This window comes from Vulpes lagopus, chromosome 6, assembly GCF_018345385.1.
Source record: "Vulpes lagopus strain Blue_001 chromosome 6, ASM1834538v1, whole genome shotgun sequence".
Taxonomy (NCBI): domain Eukaryota; kingdom Metazoa; phylum Chordata; class Mammalia; order Carnivora; family Canidae; genus Vulpes; species Vulpes lagopus.
Genome location: NC_054829.1, coordinates 37,612,002 through 37,631,578, shown reverse-complemented (window position 1 = coordinate 37,631,578; position 19,577 = coordinate 37,612,002). Strand labels below are relative to the sequence as shown.

At 35.3% G+C, this 19,577-nt stretch overlaps 1 protein-coding gene and 1 pseudogene across 1 annotated transcript in view; one reads left to right on the top strand and one right to left on the bottom strand.

The window, feature by feature from the left end:
- Positions 1-19,577, top strand: part of MNAT1 (MNAT1 component of CDK activating kinase) — a 192,089-nt gene that overhangs the window by 109,402 nt on the left and 63,110 nt on the right. Inside the window, exon 7 of the mRNA XM_041758837.1 lies at positions 13,471-13,592. Coding sequence (XP_041614771.1) covers positions 13,471-13,592 — 122 coding nt within the window. The remainder of the gene's footprint in view (positions 1-13,470; positions 13,593-19,577) is intronic.
- On the bottom strand, positions 8,715-9,806 carry LOC121493149 (annotated as a pseudogene).

Sequence of the window (19,577 nt, the reverse complement as noted above, 5' to 3'; positions counted from 1 at the left end):
AACATCCACTAAATGTTTGGATAAATAACTGAATTTTCATACTGCAGTCCTGTAATAGAAGAGTGCTTGGTGGATTCTGGCGGTATAGGCTTTAAAATCTGGGTAGGTTACTCGGCCTTGGGAAACATCAGTTTCTTTTCCTGTAAAATAGGCAAAATAATATTTATTTCAAATGTGTGTGTAGTACCTAGTACAGTGTATAGCATACAGTAGATGTTTAATAAATGTTTCTGTGTCCTTTCCATGGAACCCCACTGTTAATAATCATGTTCTATACCTGTATGACTTTAGTCCCACGTTGGGTGTGACAATTGCTTAAAAAAATAAAATCTTAGGGAAAAAAGAACGTAGATCTAGTTGTACGGTGGTTTTTGTGAGGGGGTTGGCGGTGCTGATGATGGTAGTAGTGTTTGACGTAACACATAACTGTGTGTTTGAAAGAAGCAGTTTAGAGTATTCATACCATTTGTTGTTTGCTTTTAGTACAGATGAGGGATAAAGTCAGGGATGCCTGGGTGGCTCAACGGTTGGGCATCTGTCTTTGGCCTGGGGCATGATTCCGGGATCTGGGATCGAGTTCCGCATTGGGCTCCTTGCAGGGGACCTGCTTCTCCCTCTGCCTATGTCTCTGCCTCTCTCTCTCTCTCTCTGTCTCTCTCTCTCTGTCTCTCATGAATAAAGAAGTATAATCTTAAAAAAAAAAGATAAAGTCATTTGTAGCTTGGCTTAGGTTTAGGATTTTACTTATTTTCTACAACGGGAATGACACAGTAACTACTCATTCTTTAGTTAAATGATCTCAAATAGAACCAGATTTGTGATATAGTTTTTGGGGAGGATAACTTTGGAGTAGGGGATTGGAGTGAATTGGATACTGTGGATCATTATAAAACATTTGTTCATTCATGAAGCAAGCATTCCTAGTATATCCTAACACTGTACTAGGCACAGATAAATAAAATAACATATGATCTCTTGAATTATTCAGTCTCTTATTATGGTATAAAGAAGCTTTCTGCTACCTTTTCACTAAAAAATATTTTTGCTTTAGAAGACTAATAAGCTTACCATGCGATATTTTTTGTTTTGCTAATATAATAGTAATATTTGTAGAGAACTTTCTATAAATCAGTTTTTTATTTTATTACATTCCAAAATGTAGACTTGTTATATAAGTTGTCATTATTATTGGGTAACTGAAAGTCACCTAAAGTGCCAAGATAAGAATTCTTTCTGGAAACTCTTTTGGTAATTACTAAAAGTAATTTAACTAAATAAAATGCTATGTATCTGAAAAGTTTTAAAAATTTCTGGCAAATGTTGCTTTTCTTAATATAATTGCAGACTCTTTTAAGGAGGCAGGTTTTGTCTCACCAAATAGTCTCCTTGATGTTTTTCTTTTCTGATCTTTTTATAGAAACAGATATGGTTTGCTGGACGCTCTGTCCTCTTGGCAACAAACAGTAGTTCAGTAGCAAGACAAGCATCAGAGAAAGAATGTAAAAATAATACTTTTCAACACTGCCTCATTTATCAGTGCTTCAGGAAAAATAAAACCTAGAACCACAAAAATAAAATAAAATCTCTTCCTTGGACCCTACTTCTTCTTTAAGCTACCGTCATATTTCTCTCTTTTCATTTTATCTTAAAATTTGATGAAAATAATAATCATGTTTGCTCAATGTTCTACTTCCTCAATTCTCATTCTTTCTTCAATCATCTACATTCTGGCTCCTACTTTCATTATTGTACTGAAGCTGCTCTTGGAGTTGAGATGCTCTTTCTTCCCTTCCATTTCGGCCCCATTCAGCCTTCATCTCAGATGTCATTTTTTTTCCAAGACAAATATTCAACTGAATGAATATTTAAATACCTGTCATGTGTAGCCAAGTCATATTATATGTATATTTAACTTATTTGAATTCAACTAAAGTTGAAAATAACACAACTGGGGAGAAAAATAGCAAATAATTCTTCTATTCTTTCAGTAAAAAAAAATGTTTTTGAAACAGCATAGTTGCCAAACCAGCCAACTACTTTATCTGCTTTTCCACAGAACCCACAGTAACCCATTCCAATGCTTGAGGAAAAACTAGTTTATTTACGTAAAGCAATTAAAATATGCATAGGGGAATATATAGTTTATGAATTTTATTTAAAGAAAGGATTTTTTTGAGAGGTTATCTTGACCAGTTTTGCTTTACTCTGACCTTTGAACCTAATACTTGTATAAGTTATGACTTCACTGTTATAGCTTTGTTGAATTTAAGTCAGTCACATCACTTAGGACACTTCTAGATACCATTTGGACCACTTGGATGTTTTAGTGTAGAATTGTCTGAGGCAGAAATGACTAGCTTATTTGCATGTTTCAGGAGATAAATTTGTATGAATGCAACTATAGTCAAAACAGGTGAAAACATAGGGAGAAAATATATTCCTTTTGTATTTCATGTTCATCTCTTTAGTTTGAGACCTTTGGCTTTCTGAAAATGGTATATGCCTACAAATATATTACTGAATTTAGTTTCTTTTTTTTTTTTTTTAAAGATTTTATTTATTTATTCATGAGAGACACAGAAAGAAGCAGAGACAACAGGCAAAGGGAGAAGTAGGCTCCATGCAGGAGCCCGCTGTGGGACTTGATCTCGGGACTCTGGTATCACACCCTGAGCCAAAAGCAGTCGCTCAACCTCTGAGCCACCCAGGTGCCCCTTGAATTTAGTTTCTATATGAACCATAGTATTTCTACACTAACACAAAGGAATTTATAGAAATGCTTTTTTAAAAATATGCAGAGCTTGTTTATAATTATAATTGAGATGCCTTAATGATAATGATCTTTTTAATAGATAATTATTTCCTAATTTTCCTCCATTCTAAATTTCTAAATATGTTAAATTTTATTTTTAAAGTTTTTTCCTCAAGGAATAGTTTATATTTGTTTAACAGTAAGAAATAAATATATGTTAACAATATATATACAAATATATTTGTGTAACAATAATTCTACAAAAGAATTGATATATTGTTAAAGGATGCTTTTCTGTGTGGTAATTTGAACACTTAACTGCTGTATGTTGTAACAAGGGGATTGCAAATGACTGTAGTTAACAAAGCCTTAAAGTAATTCCACTTTAGTGAACAGATTGTGATGAGGTTTCTGGAGCCAGTGTGACAGAAATTGTTTTGGAGACTTGGCTTTGCTAAGGGAGGGTATAACTCTTTTAGAACCATTTGCTTTCTAGTGATGAACAAGAAGCTTAAGCCCAGCTAGATACAGAAATTCTTCTTTAATGTTTTAAAGTATATCTTACATATTTGGATGGAACTGATCATCACTAAAGAACTAGAAAAATATGGTGCTATTCAGGATAAAACTTCTTTCATATTCTCGAACTTGCTTTTTTTGAGAAGGAAAATTTTGGAGAAAAATTGGTAATCTAAACTATTAAGCACCTTATTTTTTTATTTATTTTGATACCATATTTTAAAAGATAAGGAATCCTCATAAAGTCTGATTTGTGGTAATAATTCAGCATTAGAATGCTTTAAAGAGTAAATCGTAATAGTTTTTAGGAAAAGTTCTGTTCATTGGAAAACATGCATTCAGAAAGGGAATGTAGTCTCATGATTCTAGTTGAGACTTGAGAATCTGGGGATTCATACTTGTTTTTTTCCATTGGCTATTTTTCTGGTATAATTAGAATCAAAATATTCTACATTAAATTTGGGGAAAATTCTTTTTTATTTTCATGATACATTATGAGGTAATGGCTTCTTTCCATTTAGTGGTCATGAAATCATAGCAGGTTAGACCTGGAAAAAATCTGGTCCAAACCCCAATTCACTCTCCACATCCCCGTTTTAGATTATGAAAATGAAGCTGAGAGTTCTATCACCTCAGTTCATTTTATTTTTTAAAAATAGTAGTTTATTTTTTAGTAATCGCTACACCCAGTGTGGGGCTTGAACTTACAGCACCCAAGACCAAGAATCACACCCTTCACCAACTTGAGCTAGCCCCTCCCTCAGTTCATTTTAGTTTAGAGGCAGTGCCAACATAAAAATATAGTTAGTTACCTCTTACCATGCATGGTCTCATCCCTTGTAGACCTTAATGCTATTTACTGTAAATTTTGAAAGAAGTTAGAGAAAGCCATTTCTATGGAGGAAAATGAAATGTACTTACCATAAAATTATGTGCTAGCAGGAAGTTATTATTATGCAGCTGTTGTAGTGATGACAAGCTGATACCATCCTTGAGTGACCAGAATAGCATAGTATGAAAATTGTTCTGCCTTCTACTTAAAAACATGAAAAACAACTGAATTACCAAAAAAGTATTAATTAGAATGAGCAAGTTGAAGACAGTGCCAGGTATGTTCTTTAACTATTCTTAATGCTGTTACAAAATTGCGAGAGACACACACATGCTCCACATAATTGAAAATATATATCTACGTCTATATACAGGTGCATACGTATATATGCAAAAGTGGAAAATATTAGGACACTAACCAACATAGAAACAGTATTTCAGAAAAAACAATTGATTTTCTAAAGGGTCTCCTATAGGTATTTTCTCAGGATTGTAGTGGTTTAATGCTCGGAGAACACTGAAATATTCTGGTTTTTAATTCCCTTTAGTACCAAGACACACTCTATAGGATTTGATAAATTTAAGATTTTAGAGGACTCAGTTTATGAAAAGAACTACCACTATCATTGTTTTCTTTTTTTCTTTGTTTTTTTTGTTTTGCATTTAGATGATTCAAAGACTTAATAGTAGAAGGCACAATCCCACTGAAAAGTTAGTAGAGAGTAAGCTCCCTGAGTGCAGGGCTTCTGTCTGTTTTGTTCAACTGTTGGAGTTTTTAGTTTTGGACATACAGTTAGTATTCATTATTTGTTGCGTGAATAGGTGATGATAGCCACAGAATACCGCAGTATCATCTGAAATTTTGTTAAAATGGGTTCTTAAGGGGCTAGAAGACACATTTCCAGCCTAGGGATAAAAAGCATCCACAAATTTTCTGTAATGAATAAGTGAAAGAGAACAATATTAAACTGTGGAGAAGGTAGAGTTGTATTCCTTATGTACCCTTACAATACCTGTGATTAACAAAATTTCAATTGTTTATGCTTAGTAAGAGTGTTCTTAAATTCATAGAATATGGAAAACTGACTCTTAGAGTTTTCCTAGGGTTCATATTGCTATACCATATGACCATTCACATGCCCTTTTGTAGTATTCATTCATTCAATAAAACATCAGGTAGTTCTTTGTTGCCAGGGTACTGTGCTATAGAAATGGCAGTGAACATTGGATATTCTAGTCTAATGGGTGAGACAGATGTTAAACAGATAATTACATACAGTTAAACAAGCTTACAGGACTTACTAGCAAATATGCTAAAAACGAGACTAGCCTGACAAGTCATATAAGCAAGACAGAAAAATTAAGAGAATCCTTAAAATTTGTGTTAAAGGATCATTGAACTTTGATAAGTCCCTAAATTGCTAGTAGTTTATGCTTCTTTTTATGGTACTTAATAAATTATATACTGATTTATGTGAAAATATATTTTCATTTTAGTATTTTTTAAAGTTTCTGTTTTAATTTCAATTAGGTAATATTCAGTGTTATATTACTTTTGGGTGTACAGTATATCGTGATCAACAACTCTATGCATTACCTGGTGCTAATCATGACAAGTTCAATCCTTCCATTTTAGTATTTTTATTATTGCTCATTTCAACAACCTATATACTAATGATTACTAATGAACTATTTCTGTTGCTGTTACTTTTATTAGAAAATAATGTTTTCTTTAGTAAAGTTATTCTAAATGGTTGCTGCATTCTAAAAGTGTGTACATGTTCTTTTAACATAATGACCGGAAGTTTTTAAAAGTTGCTTTCAGAGTTAATTTCACTTCTTACTGAATGGATTCCAGAAATCTAGATCATATAATTTTTTATTTGGAATTAAATCCTGATATTAAGTTATCACAAAAGATAGTCTGTGTTTCTCCTTTATATGAGGAGAAAGAATAATGAGTAATATTTGTAATGTATAGATGCTCTAACAGTTAAGTTTTAAATAGTAAACTATTTTTATAGTAGTCTTGAAATTTGCTAAGTAAGAAAAGCTAAAGAATATATTTCAAATTATACTTAAATTTATAGCTATGTATAATTTGCTTGGTCAGCATTATTCCTCAAATATTTCTATGTTTTTCTATATGGAGATGAGCTGAATTTTAGAAAATCTTTCCCTGTGTGCATATATTTTTGGCTGGCAAATGATTGAAATATAATGTAGAGCTCTCAGGCATATCTTAGAAAAGAAACGGGCTCCATTTTTTTACATTTTAGGGGAGTAAAAACATTACACTACTTGCATGGGTATTGGGTTGTGTGATTTGCTGTCGCTCTTACTACATTTTTATCTTCAATGTTTCATTTATTTATTATTTATATGACAACAACAACAAAAGTTGGAAAGGCCTTAGTTTTGTGTTATATTCTTAGAAGTAGCAAAATGTACTCAATTACCTAATGTGGGTGTTTTTCAAGACATTTGCCTCCTTCAGATCTTATTTATTCTCATGACTTGTCTATCACTTTGATGATAAAGATGGCAGAATTTCTCTTAGGTTTGTTTTATATTTTCTGCCTTTACTGAGAATTTGTTCTTGGATATTTCATTGTCGACAATGTTGATTTGAACCACCATCTTAAACTTTATATTTTGTAAACAGCTTTATGGAAGTATAATTTACTTATTGTAAAAAATTACTCATTATAAATGTGCAATTCAGTGGATTCTTGTACTTCTTTGCAGTTATTTTGAATTCACACTTCTAGCTCCTCACAAGCATTAATCTGCTTTCGGTAGATTTTTACTGGTCTCTGTACTTTTACCTTTTCTGGATATTTCATGTAAATGGAATCCTACAATATATAGTCCTTTGGTTTCTTACACTCAGCATAATGTTTTTGAAATTCATCTATGTTGCAGCATGTATCAATATTTTATTCCTTTTTGTTGATGATTAGTATTCAGCGTATTTTATTAATATTAAATTATGAGTTAATATTCATATTGTATTGCATATACCGCATTTTCGAATTCATTCACCAGTTGATGGACATGTAGATTGTTTCCAGTATTTGGCTACTATGAATAATGCTGCTAGGAATATCTCATACAAGACTTTTTGTGGTCATAGGTTTTCCTTTCTCTTGGAAAGGAAGGAGTGAAGTACTAAGTCATAATATATTATTTGTACACTTAAGAAAAACTGCTAATTTCTAAAGTGGCACCATTGTACACTCTCATCAGAATGTATAAAGGTTCTAGTTTCTCTACATCCTCAATAAAATTTTTTATTGTCTGTTCTTTTGATTATGTCCAAACTAGTGGGTGTGAAGTAGTACTTCATTGTCATTGTAATTTGGATTTTTAAAAAAGATTTTATTTATTTATTTGTGAGAGACACACAGAGAGAGGCAGAGACATAGGCAGGGGGAGAAGCAGGCTCCCTACGGGGAACCTGATGCGGGACTCGATCCCAGGACCCCGGGATCACAACCTGAGCCAGAGGCTCAACCACTGAGCTAACCAGGCACCCCTAATTTGCATTTTTCTTAAAGATTAATGTTGAGCATCTTTTCATGTACTCCAACATTTTCCTCATAGGACTTGCTAAGACATTTTTATCTGTTGGTGATTTTAATTTTAATTTTAATTATGTCAATGATTTGTCCTGTAAGTTCTTCTTCCCTGGCTTTAGATTTGAAAAATTGGGCATCTATCTCACACCAGGTGTTTTTGGGGACAGTTAAATTGAACATTACAAGGTGAAGTTTTGGCATCATTTTTTTTTTAAGATTTTATTTATTCATAGGAGAGAGAGAGAAAGAGAGGCAGAGACACAGGCAGAGGGAGAGGCAGGCTCCATGCAGGTAGCCCAATGTGGGACTCGATCCCCGGTCTCCAGGATCAGGCCCTGGGTTGAAAGCGGCACTAAACTGCTGAGCCAGCCGGGCTGCTCTATGAAATTTACCATTCTCATGGTAAACAGAATTACCACAGTGTTGTTTACTGTTCTCCACATGCTATAATTAAAAAAAATAGTTTTTGAGCCTGCATTGTTTCAACCATAGCTATTAGAAATTTGTATAAAAATTTATCTTAAACTATCCAGAATTTAAGATCAAACTTTTAAATTGAGCAACCATCATTATATTATTTAAAAATAAGGTATTAAAAGGTAGGTCGAACCCATACTAGACAGGAATTAGGAGATTTGACTCTTACTATGTGACTTTCCGAAAATTTATATTTTAAATACTTATTTATCTATAAAATAAGGGAGTTAGAGGAAAAGAACACTGGCTTTAGAATGTAACAAAATTATTAGATTCTAAAGCCATGTCTAATCCTCAACCTACCATTAATACAGAGTGACCTAGTTAAATCACCTATTTTATTTTTTTATTTTATTAATTATATATGTATGTTTGAGACTCAGATTTATTGATTTCTACAGTGTTGACTTTAAAAATGGTATGAAGCTGACTGCCAGAAAAGGGAACTGGCGATTTTAAGCTAAAATTAACCTAATGGTGAAAATACATCACCTCTGGCTTCAATCACCACATCACCTTAGAGTGGATATAGTTTTTTTTTGTTTTTTTTTGTTCTGAACAAAGTCCCAGAGCTCTGAAATCCAGGGATGCTGCGGCCCTCTCCCAGCAATGTCCTTCACTTTGGGTCAGTCTCCTGGGCCAGAGGTGAAAGTGCTTTCAAAAATACTGCCACTTCCCCAGTACAGTGTCTTTGATTGCATCCACATATTGAGTTGGGACCCAGTACACCCAGTAGTAAGAGGCTTCCGTGGGGCCCAACTGAAACACCATCATGTGGTAGTCTTCGTGTCCTTCATAGGTTCACTGACCACATTTTTAACGGAGCCCGCGGGCAATTTTGCAGTCTGCTGTTTAGTGCCGATCCACAGCTGGTCTTGTTCTAACTTGAAGGTGAGCCTCACTTTGCCTTCAGACTTCTTGTACATGCCAGATAAGGGTACCATCTGCAGGCGCTCCTGGGCACCCTTAGCAGATGGCATCACATCTTCGGGTTTTCCTTTATCCAACACTTTCCTGTGTTGTTTCTGCCTGCAGAGTGGCTCCTTCTTGTTCTCTTCGGCCTTTGCATCCTGCTGGGCAGCATCTTTGGGTGTGTTTACAGCCAAAACATCATTTATCGTGGAGCCAACCACCATGATCTCTGCTCCGCTGGTCACTTTTATTTCTCTCAACGTCTCATCCTCAGGGACAAGTCCCTTATACATGACTTTCTGCATGGCAGGAAGGAGACCTGTAATCGAGTGAATCTTCTGTTTCAGCTCGGAACCTGTGCTATACAAGGGGAGCTTCACGTCGTGTTTAGTCTTGTTCCAGATGATCTTCAGGTCCACTAGCTCCCTGCCTGCGCTGCCGCTGGCGTCTTTGCTGTTACTGACTGAGGCCTGAGCTGCAGGGCCCCCAGGGGGCTGGGCCAGGGCTGGCTGCAGGTTGCCTGGTGCCGCGCAGGAGTCCTAGGCCCGCCGCCCCCGCCGCCCCCCCCCCCCCCCCCCCCCCCCGCCACCCGCTTTGGCCCCCACGCAGTTAAGGGGACGCGCGGGGGCCTCGGTCGCCACTGCCTCAGCCTCCGTGTCCATGCCAGGTTCCTGCATGCCATCCAGAGCTCTGGCCGCTGCCATGATGATTGTGTACAACACCCACTGCTCCCGCAGAGGCCTAAATCACCTATCTAAACCCCTGTTCCTTATCTGTGAAGTAGGAATAATAGTATTTATCTTATAAAACTATTGTGAATATGAATGAAATAATGCATAAAAAGCTATTAGACCAGTGCCTGGCACCAAGTAAATAATGTTAACTTTTTTTTTTTAATTAATTTTTATTGGTGTTCAATTTACCAACATATAGAAAAACACCCAGTGCTCATCCCGTCAAGTGTCCATCTCAGTGCCCGTCACCCATTCCCCTCCAACACCCACCCTCCTCCCCTTCCACCACCCCTAGTTCGTTTCCCCGAGTTAGGAGTCTTTATGTTCTGTCTCCCTTCCTGATATTTCCCAACATTTCTTTTCCCTTCCTTTATATTCCCTTTCACTATTATTTATATTCCCCAAATGAATGAGACCATATAATGTTTGTCCTTCTCCGATTGACTTATTTCACTCAGCATAATACCCTCCAGTTCCATCCACGTCGAAGCAAATGGTGGGTATTTGTCGTTTCTAATGCCTGAGTAATATTCCATTGTATACATAGACCACATTTTCTTTATCCATTCATCTTTCGATGGACACTGAGGCTCCTTCCACAGTTTGGCTATTGTGGACATTGCTGCTATAAACATTGGGGTGCGGTGTCCCGGCGTTTCATTGCATCTTTATCTTTGGGGTAAATCCTCAGCAGGGCAATTGCTGGGTCGTAGGGCAGATCTATTTTTAACTCTTTGAGGAACCTCCACACAGTTTTCCAGAGTGGCTGCACCAGTTCACATTCCCACCAACAGTGCAAGAGGGTTCCCTTTTCTCCGCATCCTCTCCAACATTTGTGGTTTCCTGCCTTGTTAATTTTCCCCATTCTCACTGATGTGAGGTGGTATCTCATTGTGGTTTCGATTTGTATTTCCCTGATGGCAAGTGATGCAGAGCATTTTCTCATGTGCTTGTTGGCCATGTCTATGTCTTCCTCTGTGAGATTTCTCTTCATGTCTTTTGCCCATTTCATGATTGGATTGTTTGTTTCTTTGCTGAGTTTAAGAAGTTCTTTATAGATCTTGGAAACTATCTGATACGTCATTTGCAAATATCTTCTCCCATTCTGTAGGTTGTCTTCTAAGTTTTGTTGATTGTGGTAATATGCATAACATAAACTTTACCATTTTAACTCTTTTTAAGGGATGTAGTGTTTTTTTTTTAAAGATTTATTTATTTATTTGAGAAAGCGAGAATGAGCAGGAGGGGGAGAAGGAGGAAGAATCTCAAGCAGACTCCATGCTGAACACGGAGCCTGACATGGGGCTGGATCTCAGGACAATGAGATCATGACCTGAGCCAAAACCAAGAGTTGGATCCTTAACCAGCTCTGCCACCCAGGCTCCCCAAGTTTATGGTTCTTGGTATCAAGTATATTCACATTGTAGTCCATCCATCTCTAGACTTTTTCAGTCTTCTCTAACTACAACTCTGTACCTGTTAAATACTAACAGCCCATCTCCTTCCTGTCTCACCCTAGCTTCTGGCAACCACCATTGTACATACTTTCTCTGTGAGTTTGACTACTCTATGAATCTTAGGTAGTTGGAATCATATAATTTTGTCCTTTTGTAACTGGTTTATTTCACATAGCCTATTTTTAGAATTTATCCATGTTTTAACATGGGTCAAAATTTCTTCCTTTTTAAGGCCAAATAATATTCCGTTGTGTGTATATGCCACATTTGGTTTATTCATTTATACATCTTTGAACACGTGGGTTGCTCCTACCTTTTGGCTACTGTGAATAATGATGCAGTGAATATGAGTGTACAAAAATTTGTTTGATTTCCTACTCTGACTACTTTTGTGTATATATGCAGGAATAGAGTTATTAGCTAATGTGGTAATTCTATATTTAATATTTTGAGGAATCACCACCCTGTTTTTATAGTGGCCGTGTGATTTTACATTCCCACCAGCAACACACAAGAGTTGCAGTTTTTTTTACATCCTTGCCAAAAGTTGCTATTTTCTGTGGTTTTATTTACTTGTTTTGGATAATAGCCATCCTAAATAGTCATGGGTGTTAAATGGTATATAATTGTGGTTTTGATTTGCATTTCCTTAATGACTGGTGATGTTAAGTGTCTTTTCGTGTGCTTAATGGCAGTTTGTATATCTTTGGAGAAACGTCTGTTCTAGTCCTTTGGCAATGCTTGATGAAGTACTTTTGAGGTCACATTGTTAGAGAAGTTATTAATACATGACAGTAAACTAGCTAGGATGATGCTACATGGGAATAAATTTAGTAAAGAGAAAAACCACAAGTCAGATGCAAACATTGTCAATGGTTGTTCCTCATTGCCTTAGTTGCACTTTATCACTTTTAGGTCATGGTTTTTATTTATTTATTTGTTTTTTAAATAAAAGAGATAAATGTACTCTGTATTCAACTTAGTAATTTAGGGGAAAAGTAAAGGAAACTAAGAGAGTAACAACAGAAATAAACTATAAACTAGAAAATGATGGAGTTAATTAAGAGCTAATTTTTATTAAAAAGTTAGGAAATAAAGAAATTGATGAGAACTATACAAAGAAAAATAGAACTAGAGTTAGAATCAGAAAATATGGACTATAAAAAACAGGGATTTTTAAAAATTAGAATCTATGCTCAGATGTATGATAAATCTCAGTGTAATGATGGCTGAATTGTATGCTTGTAATCAAATACAGTCCTTTTATTATCGTTGTTCAGTAGTTATTTCTTTTCAGAGAAATTTTGAGTGTTTCATTCTTAGTTTTTAGCACAAAATTCCTCATGTGTATATGTAAGTAGACATGATACGCACACATTTGGTAAGTAAGGTTGATTCACTGTGAAGACTTAAGAGAGTAGACATATGTGGCAAAATTTTGTGGAGAATAATTTCATTAGTGTTTTTCCCTAGTTAGGGTTTTCAATAAAATACTGATTTTACCAAAACTGTCAAAGCTATATAATAAATAGGAAAATGTGAAGATGGACTAAGCTTATATGTTTGTTGAATTCTGCATTGTTATTGAATAGCTATACTCTTTAAGGCTAAATTTGAATTTAATGATGGATTTGATGTTCTTTTAAATCATGTGTCAATTAGTGTAAATTATAAAATGTAGGTTTCAGTAATATAATGAATTATACCTATGAAATAGAGTTAATGGGTAATATTTTTATTTATTTTATTTTATTTATTTTTTTGGGGGTAATATTTTTAAATTTTATTTTATTTTTAAAGTTATTTAAGAAGTTTATTTATATAATTTCTATACCCAGTGTGGGACTCAAACTCATGACTCTGAAATCAGTAGTCTTATGCTCTATCAGCTGAACCAGCCAGACCTCCCCAATGGATAACATTTTTATTTTTTAAAAAGGATTTATTTATTTATGTATTTTAGAATGGGTACAGGTAGAGGGGAAGGAAGAGAGTCCTAAGCAGACTCCACACTGAGTGCAGAGCCTGACTCAGGGCTCAGTACCATGACTGAGATCACAGCCTGAGCAGAAACCAAGAGTCCAATATCTAACTGACTCCGTCACCCAAGTGCCCCTGGATAATAACTTTTAGAGTGAGGAATTTAGTCTACAAATAAGTGGTAAAATGAAAATGAAAGGTATTGCTTTTCTTAATTTTTCTAACAGGGTCAGCATATTTCATTAGCACCTATTCAAAAGCTTGAAGAAGCTCTATATGAATACCAACCACTGCACATAGAGACATGTGGACCACAAGTTCCTGATCTTGAGATGCTAGGAAGACTTGGGTAAGTGTCCAAGAACTTCTGATTGAGGAGCTGATGCTTAGGGCTTTTCTGTTTGTACTATTTTGAATTTACTCTTTATAAAAGTTTTAGATTTTTAATTTTAGAACTTTACTCTTTTGTGAAAAATGAATACTTAGTACTAAGTGTACACTTTTTTTTTTTTTTGAATGGTTTTGTTAGGTCTTTTGAACTTATATTAGTTCTTCTTTTAATGATGTTTTTGGTAGCCATACTGAAGTAGCTATTCATACTGAAGTAGCTATTCATTCTCAGCTCACTGTGTAATTTTTTAGAAATAGGAGCTTAATTACTGCCAGTAAAAATACGAGAGTTGTGACCTTGCCATGAAAAAGAGTAGGTGTACTGGTTTTCTGCTGTTTATAATGTAACTATATTTATGAGAAATGAGCCACAAATATATTTAGTCAAAAAGTATAATGTAGTATATGTATACTGTCCAGTTTAGTATCCCTCTGTTTCATGCTTCTTCTGAGCACTTGAATGTGTCTAGTACAAATGAAGAACTGAATTTTAAATTTTATTCAGTTTAGTTTAAATAACCATGTCTGGCAAGTGGCTCCCATATTAGATAGCACAGGTTTAAATATTCTAAATATGAAGCAGAGATTGCCAGATTGATTGTATTAAAAACAAGATTTATTATATGTTTTCTACAAGGAACTGTCATTATATATAAAAATACAGTTTCTCTGAGCTTTCCAAGTTTCTCTGTACTTCTTAAATCTATAATTTGTTGTTTATATTTTGTCCATATCTCAACCATTATTTCTTCATAGATTTCTTTTTTATCAAAAGACTTCCTTTGATCTTGCTATTTTTATATCTAGCATTTCCATATCCTTTTTGCAATTTCATATCTTATCTGAAATTCCCTGTTTATACATACTCTCTGCCTTTTTTCCTAGATCTTTTAACTTACTAATCATGTTATTTTTAAGTGCCTCTTTGATAGTTCTATCATCTCTGGGTCTGGTTCTATTGATTATTTTATGTCATGATGATAGATTTATTTTTCCTGCTCTTCTGTGTTTATTATAATTATTATTTGAGTATTGGATATTCTGTGTGATAAAACAGCAGAGACTGAGATAAGTAATATTTATGCTCCACAATATTTATGTCTTTTTTTTCTGTCAGGGCATTAGTATAGAGAAGTATAAAGTCTGTAGTTTGATTTTAGTTTGAGTCTTGTTGTTGCTCCAGTTGTTGCTCAAAGGTTTCAACTTCTTCCAGTTACAGTCTCTTGCCACTTTGTGCCTAGTATGAGACTTGGAGTGTTGGAGGAATCTTTTCAGTCTTCTTGCTCCACTCTCAGCTTTCAGCAGGCTCTGCCAGCCTGAGCTATATAAGTAAGGTTCTCTCTTGGTGCTCCTCCCCAGCAATGGACTGCTTTTCCTCTTTACTTGGAATTAGCTTTTTGGTAGGAACAAGGGGATTTCTTAGTTCTCCTGTTCCAATTTTAGCCTTAGGAGGTCTTGTGTGCTAGAACCTTAGGCTGGTGCTTTCTTGGTTTATCTGTCTCTTTCCTACGCAAACAACTTCTGTCTCTTATTTCAGAGTGCAGGTGAGTTTGCTATTCCTCTCCCAGCCCCACAACTGAACTCTGTCTTATGTTGGTAGGCATAGAAAACGTTGGGTATAAGACAGTTTCCTGTTAGTCCCCTGATCTGTGCTTTGCATCATTGTGTTAGTACAGGTAAGAATTGGTTTCCTGTCTTTCCTCAGTGGTTGAAGGCTTTTGTCTGTGTCAGTATGGAGTTGAGGAAGGTGGCAGTAGGTTTTCTAATTCTCCCCCAGTGGCAGCCAACCTTTGCTTTTCCTAGCAACTGAGTCCTGGCTCTTTTTTTTTTTTTTTAAAGTCCATTTCCTCTTGTGTTTAGTGTTCTATTGCCAATTTTTATTGGGTATTTTCAATGGAATATATTCCTTGTTTCCCTTTTTTAATCTGCTATGGTGCTGCTGCTGCTATATATATGTGTGTATATTTAATTAACTCTATTTGAAATCTGTATAAAATAGATGTAGCTTGCTTAACTGCTTTTTTCCCAACAATTTTGAGTAAATTGTTAATTTAATAAACTTTGGCAGCCCCTTTTTGGCTTTGTTTTGCCTTTACCATTATGATTTAGATTTTAAAATGTAGGGTAAGTATCCTTTAGATAAAATATTACCATAGTGTTTGTACTTACGCCAAGTTTTTCATACCTGAAATCTTATTTGAACTTAAATAAAGGAGGCTGGATCACTTTTTTTGGGGTGGTGGTGGTAGTGGGTGAGGGACTTTCATTAACCTTTGACTATTTAGAATACAGTTCCAGAAATAATTAATTAAAGATTTTATTTATTTGAGAGAGAGAGCCCACAAGCCGAGATGGTGTTGGGGGGAGGTATGAGCAGAGAGAAAGGGAGAAACAGACTCCTTGCTTAGCAGCAGGGCTTGATCCCAGGACCTAGAGATCATGACCTGAGCTGAAGACAGACACTTAACTGACTGAGCCATCTTGGCACCCTCAGAATTTCTTGAAGTAGACTTTTGCTTCTCTCAACAAAAACCACATATATATTCTATACCCACAATAGTTAAAAGGGCAGATTGTTCTGATTTCAAATAAACATGTATGTTTAAGTCAATAGACTTTGACTGAAATAGTTTTTTTTAGCCATCTGTAGCTAAGTAGTGTAGGAATTTCTAGATCATCAACACTGATATCAGAATTGCTAAAGAAACTGACTTTTTCTGGATATAGAACTATTTATTTACCAATAGAATTCATCTCACATCTCTTCAGCCTTCTACCTTGAGAACGGAATTGAGTTACAGACAGCTTTAGTATTTGGAGCTGGGATTAGCTCAAGCAGTCTTTTTGGTAATGTTATGACCTCATACTGAAACATTTGCCAAAATAAATTCTGAATTGATTTCTTATGCTATTCATTTTCTTTTCTGGAATTATTATTTGAAGCTACATGCTGTCTAATTTTTTTCTTATTAAAAAAAGATTATAAATCTAAGGATATATTTTTATCGAATTTCAGAAAACATTTAGAGAGAAACTGAAAAAAATTTGTTCTGTGAAATAACTTTTCAAAGAATGATTTGTATCTTCAAAGGTGCTGCTCTTAGGGTACAAGTAATATAAACAGGTTGACTAAAGGTATAATAATTACACATCATCTATCCTAAGTGTTGTCCATTTCTTGCATCTAATGAGCCTCATTTATCCATTTATGGCAGGCTCGCCCCCTTTCCCCAGTCTTCTAGCTCCTACTCGTCTCTCTCTTTTTTTTCCTATTACAACAAAATTTCCATCTTATATTATGTTATCCTACAAACTTTTTTTTTTTTGAAGCCAGAGTTTATTTCTGTGTAAGCAATACACATGGAACTTTCAGAAGGCTAAACCTGAACAGATTCAGTTTTTCTAGAGGCGAATAGAGAGTAAATTAACTACTTTATTTCTATTTTCTTGTATCTGCTTTCAAATCTGTGTGACTTGGTGAAGTTAAGAATGGTACACTTTGCAGTTTCACTTTAGCTGGTGCAAAAGTAGTGGTGCAAGTACTCTAGGAATAATTTTAATTATATATTTTGGGGAGTAGGTGATATAAGGTCTTGGGAGATATTTTGTCTCCAAAGAACTACAATTTTGTCCTTATGTATAACTTTGATAAAGAATGAAATGAAAAGTACATTGCCATGAGATTTTTGGTGCTTTTTATTTACTAAGATCTTTTCTAAAGTCAGTTAAACTTGAGAAGCAGAAGAAGAATAAATGAAAAGTTTTCATTCAGGAGGGTATTATGAATTTGTAATTATAGTTCACATCACTAGAGGTACTCTTCTGGTTCGCTCAAGGCAATATTATTAATTCTGTGCCAGTGGTAGAAGGCTTTGGGAAAACTTAACTGCTAATTGAAATTCCCTAGACAGTGGCTTTCTTGGTTAGTTTAGTAATCTCATTGATTGGCACTCTGAGACTATCTTTTTAATAATCAACTGTGTTTCTAGTTAATATTTTACTACCTTCCACCCAAAGACAAGTTATTCTTTTAACTGATATAAATTATGAGTGCTTATCAATTTTATTCATCAATTTCAAATTATTTAATCAGATATCTCTACTGTTTTAAGTAGATGGAAGTGATTAATATGAGCTTTTCATTTGAGCTTATTACAAAAATAAGGAGAAACTTGTTTTATAAGATAAAATATGATCTTTAAGATCTCTTCTTGTTAACACAAGTGATATAAGTGAGTCTATCAGTTGTGATAGCTTTATTTTTTATTTTTTACTTTTTAAAGATTTTATTTTATTTTACTTAAAAAAATAATTTATTTGAGAAGGGAGAGAGAGTGAACATGCATACAGACAAGGGAGCATGAGCAGTAGTGGGTGGGGGGAGGGATGGAGGGTGAGGGAGAGAGAGAATCCCAAGTAGATTCCATGCTGAGTGCAGGGCCCATGTGGAGCTTAATCTCACCACCCATGAGATCATAGCCTGAGCCAAAATCAAGTGCCAATGCTTAACAGATTGAGGCACCCCTAAAGATTTTTATTTTTAAGTAATCTGTACATACAGTGTGGGAATTGAACTTAAAACCACAAGATCAAGGGTTGCATGCTGTATTGACTAAGCAAGCCAGGTGCCCCAAGTTATGAGAGCTTTATTTTATTTTATTTTATTTTTTAAATTTTATTTATTTATGATAATCACAGAGAGAGAGAGAGGGAGAGAGAGAGGCAGAGACACAGGCGGAGGGAGAAGCAGGCTCCATGCACCGGGAGCCGGATGTGGGATTCGATCCCGGATCTCCAGGATCGTGCCCTGGGCCAAAGGCAGGCGCCAAACCGCTGCGCCACCCAGGGATCCCATGAGAGCTTTAAAAAACAGATTTAAAGTCTGATCTTTAGTATCCTGAATCCTTCTTTACCAGATGCTAAGATTATTTAGCTATTATTACATAATCAATAGTAAAAAAAATTTGTGACAGTATAATAGTACTGAATTGACTTAGGTAATTAGAAACTAATGATAATTAGAAGAAAGTTTTTTGTTTGATTTCTGTTCAGCACCTATCAATTTTGTTTTCTTATGTGGCCATAGACTACCTTGATAAAACTAACCCACCAAAAGTGACTAACCTGTTAACAAATCCATTACTGTTAGCAGAGCTATTAAAATTTTTCATTTTTGAGGGGATAGGATAGGGTATAGTCCCCAGAATAGAAGATCCACCTTTGGGACGCCTGGGTGGCTCAGCAGTTGAACATCTGCCTTTGGCTCAGGACATGATCCCAGGATCTGGGATAGAGTCCCACATTGGCCTCCCTGTGGGAGCCTGATTCTCCCTCTGCCTGTGTCTCTGCCTCTCTCTCTCTCTGTGTCTCTCATGAATAAATAAATACATGTTTAAAAAAAAAAAAAGAATATCCACCTTCATAGTAATCTTGGAGATACTTTCATGACCTATCTTTTGCTCTTAAGAACTGGTTTTTTTTTCAGTTGATAGATAGAACTTTCTTTATCAAGAATTTGAGATGAGACATTGAACCTATTCTGTCAAAAAATTTTTTTAAATTTATTTATTTATTCATGAGAGACACAGAGAGAGAGAGACACAAACACAGGCAGAGGGAGAAGCAGGCTCCATGCAGGGAACCCGAAGTGGGACTCGATCCCGGGTCTCTAGGATCACACCCTGGGCCGAAGGCGGCACTAAACCGCTGAGTCACTGGGGCTGCCCAACAAATAAAAATCTTTTTAAAAAAAGAACCTTATGGTGTTTCAGGTATTTTTGTGTTATTGCACATGCTATTTCCTTTCCTTAGCATCTTTGTATTGTCTTTATATTTGTGTCAGAGTCCGCCCTGTAATTTATTTTCTTCTTTTCCTCCCTATGTATGAATTACCTGTTTATTCCCCTTGTCTCCTTTTTTATTGGGATAGTATTGTTTTCCTTAT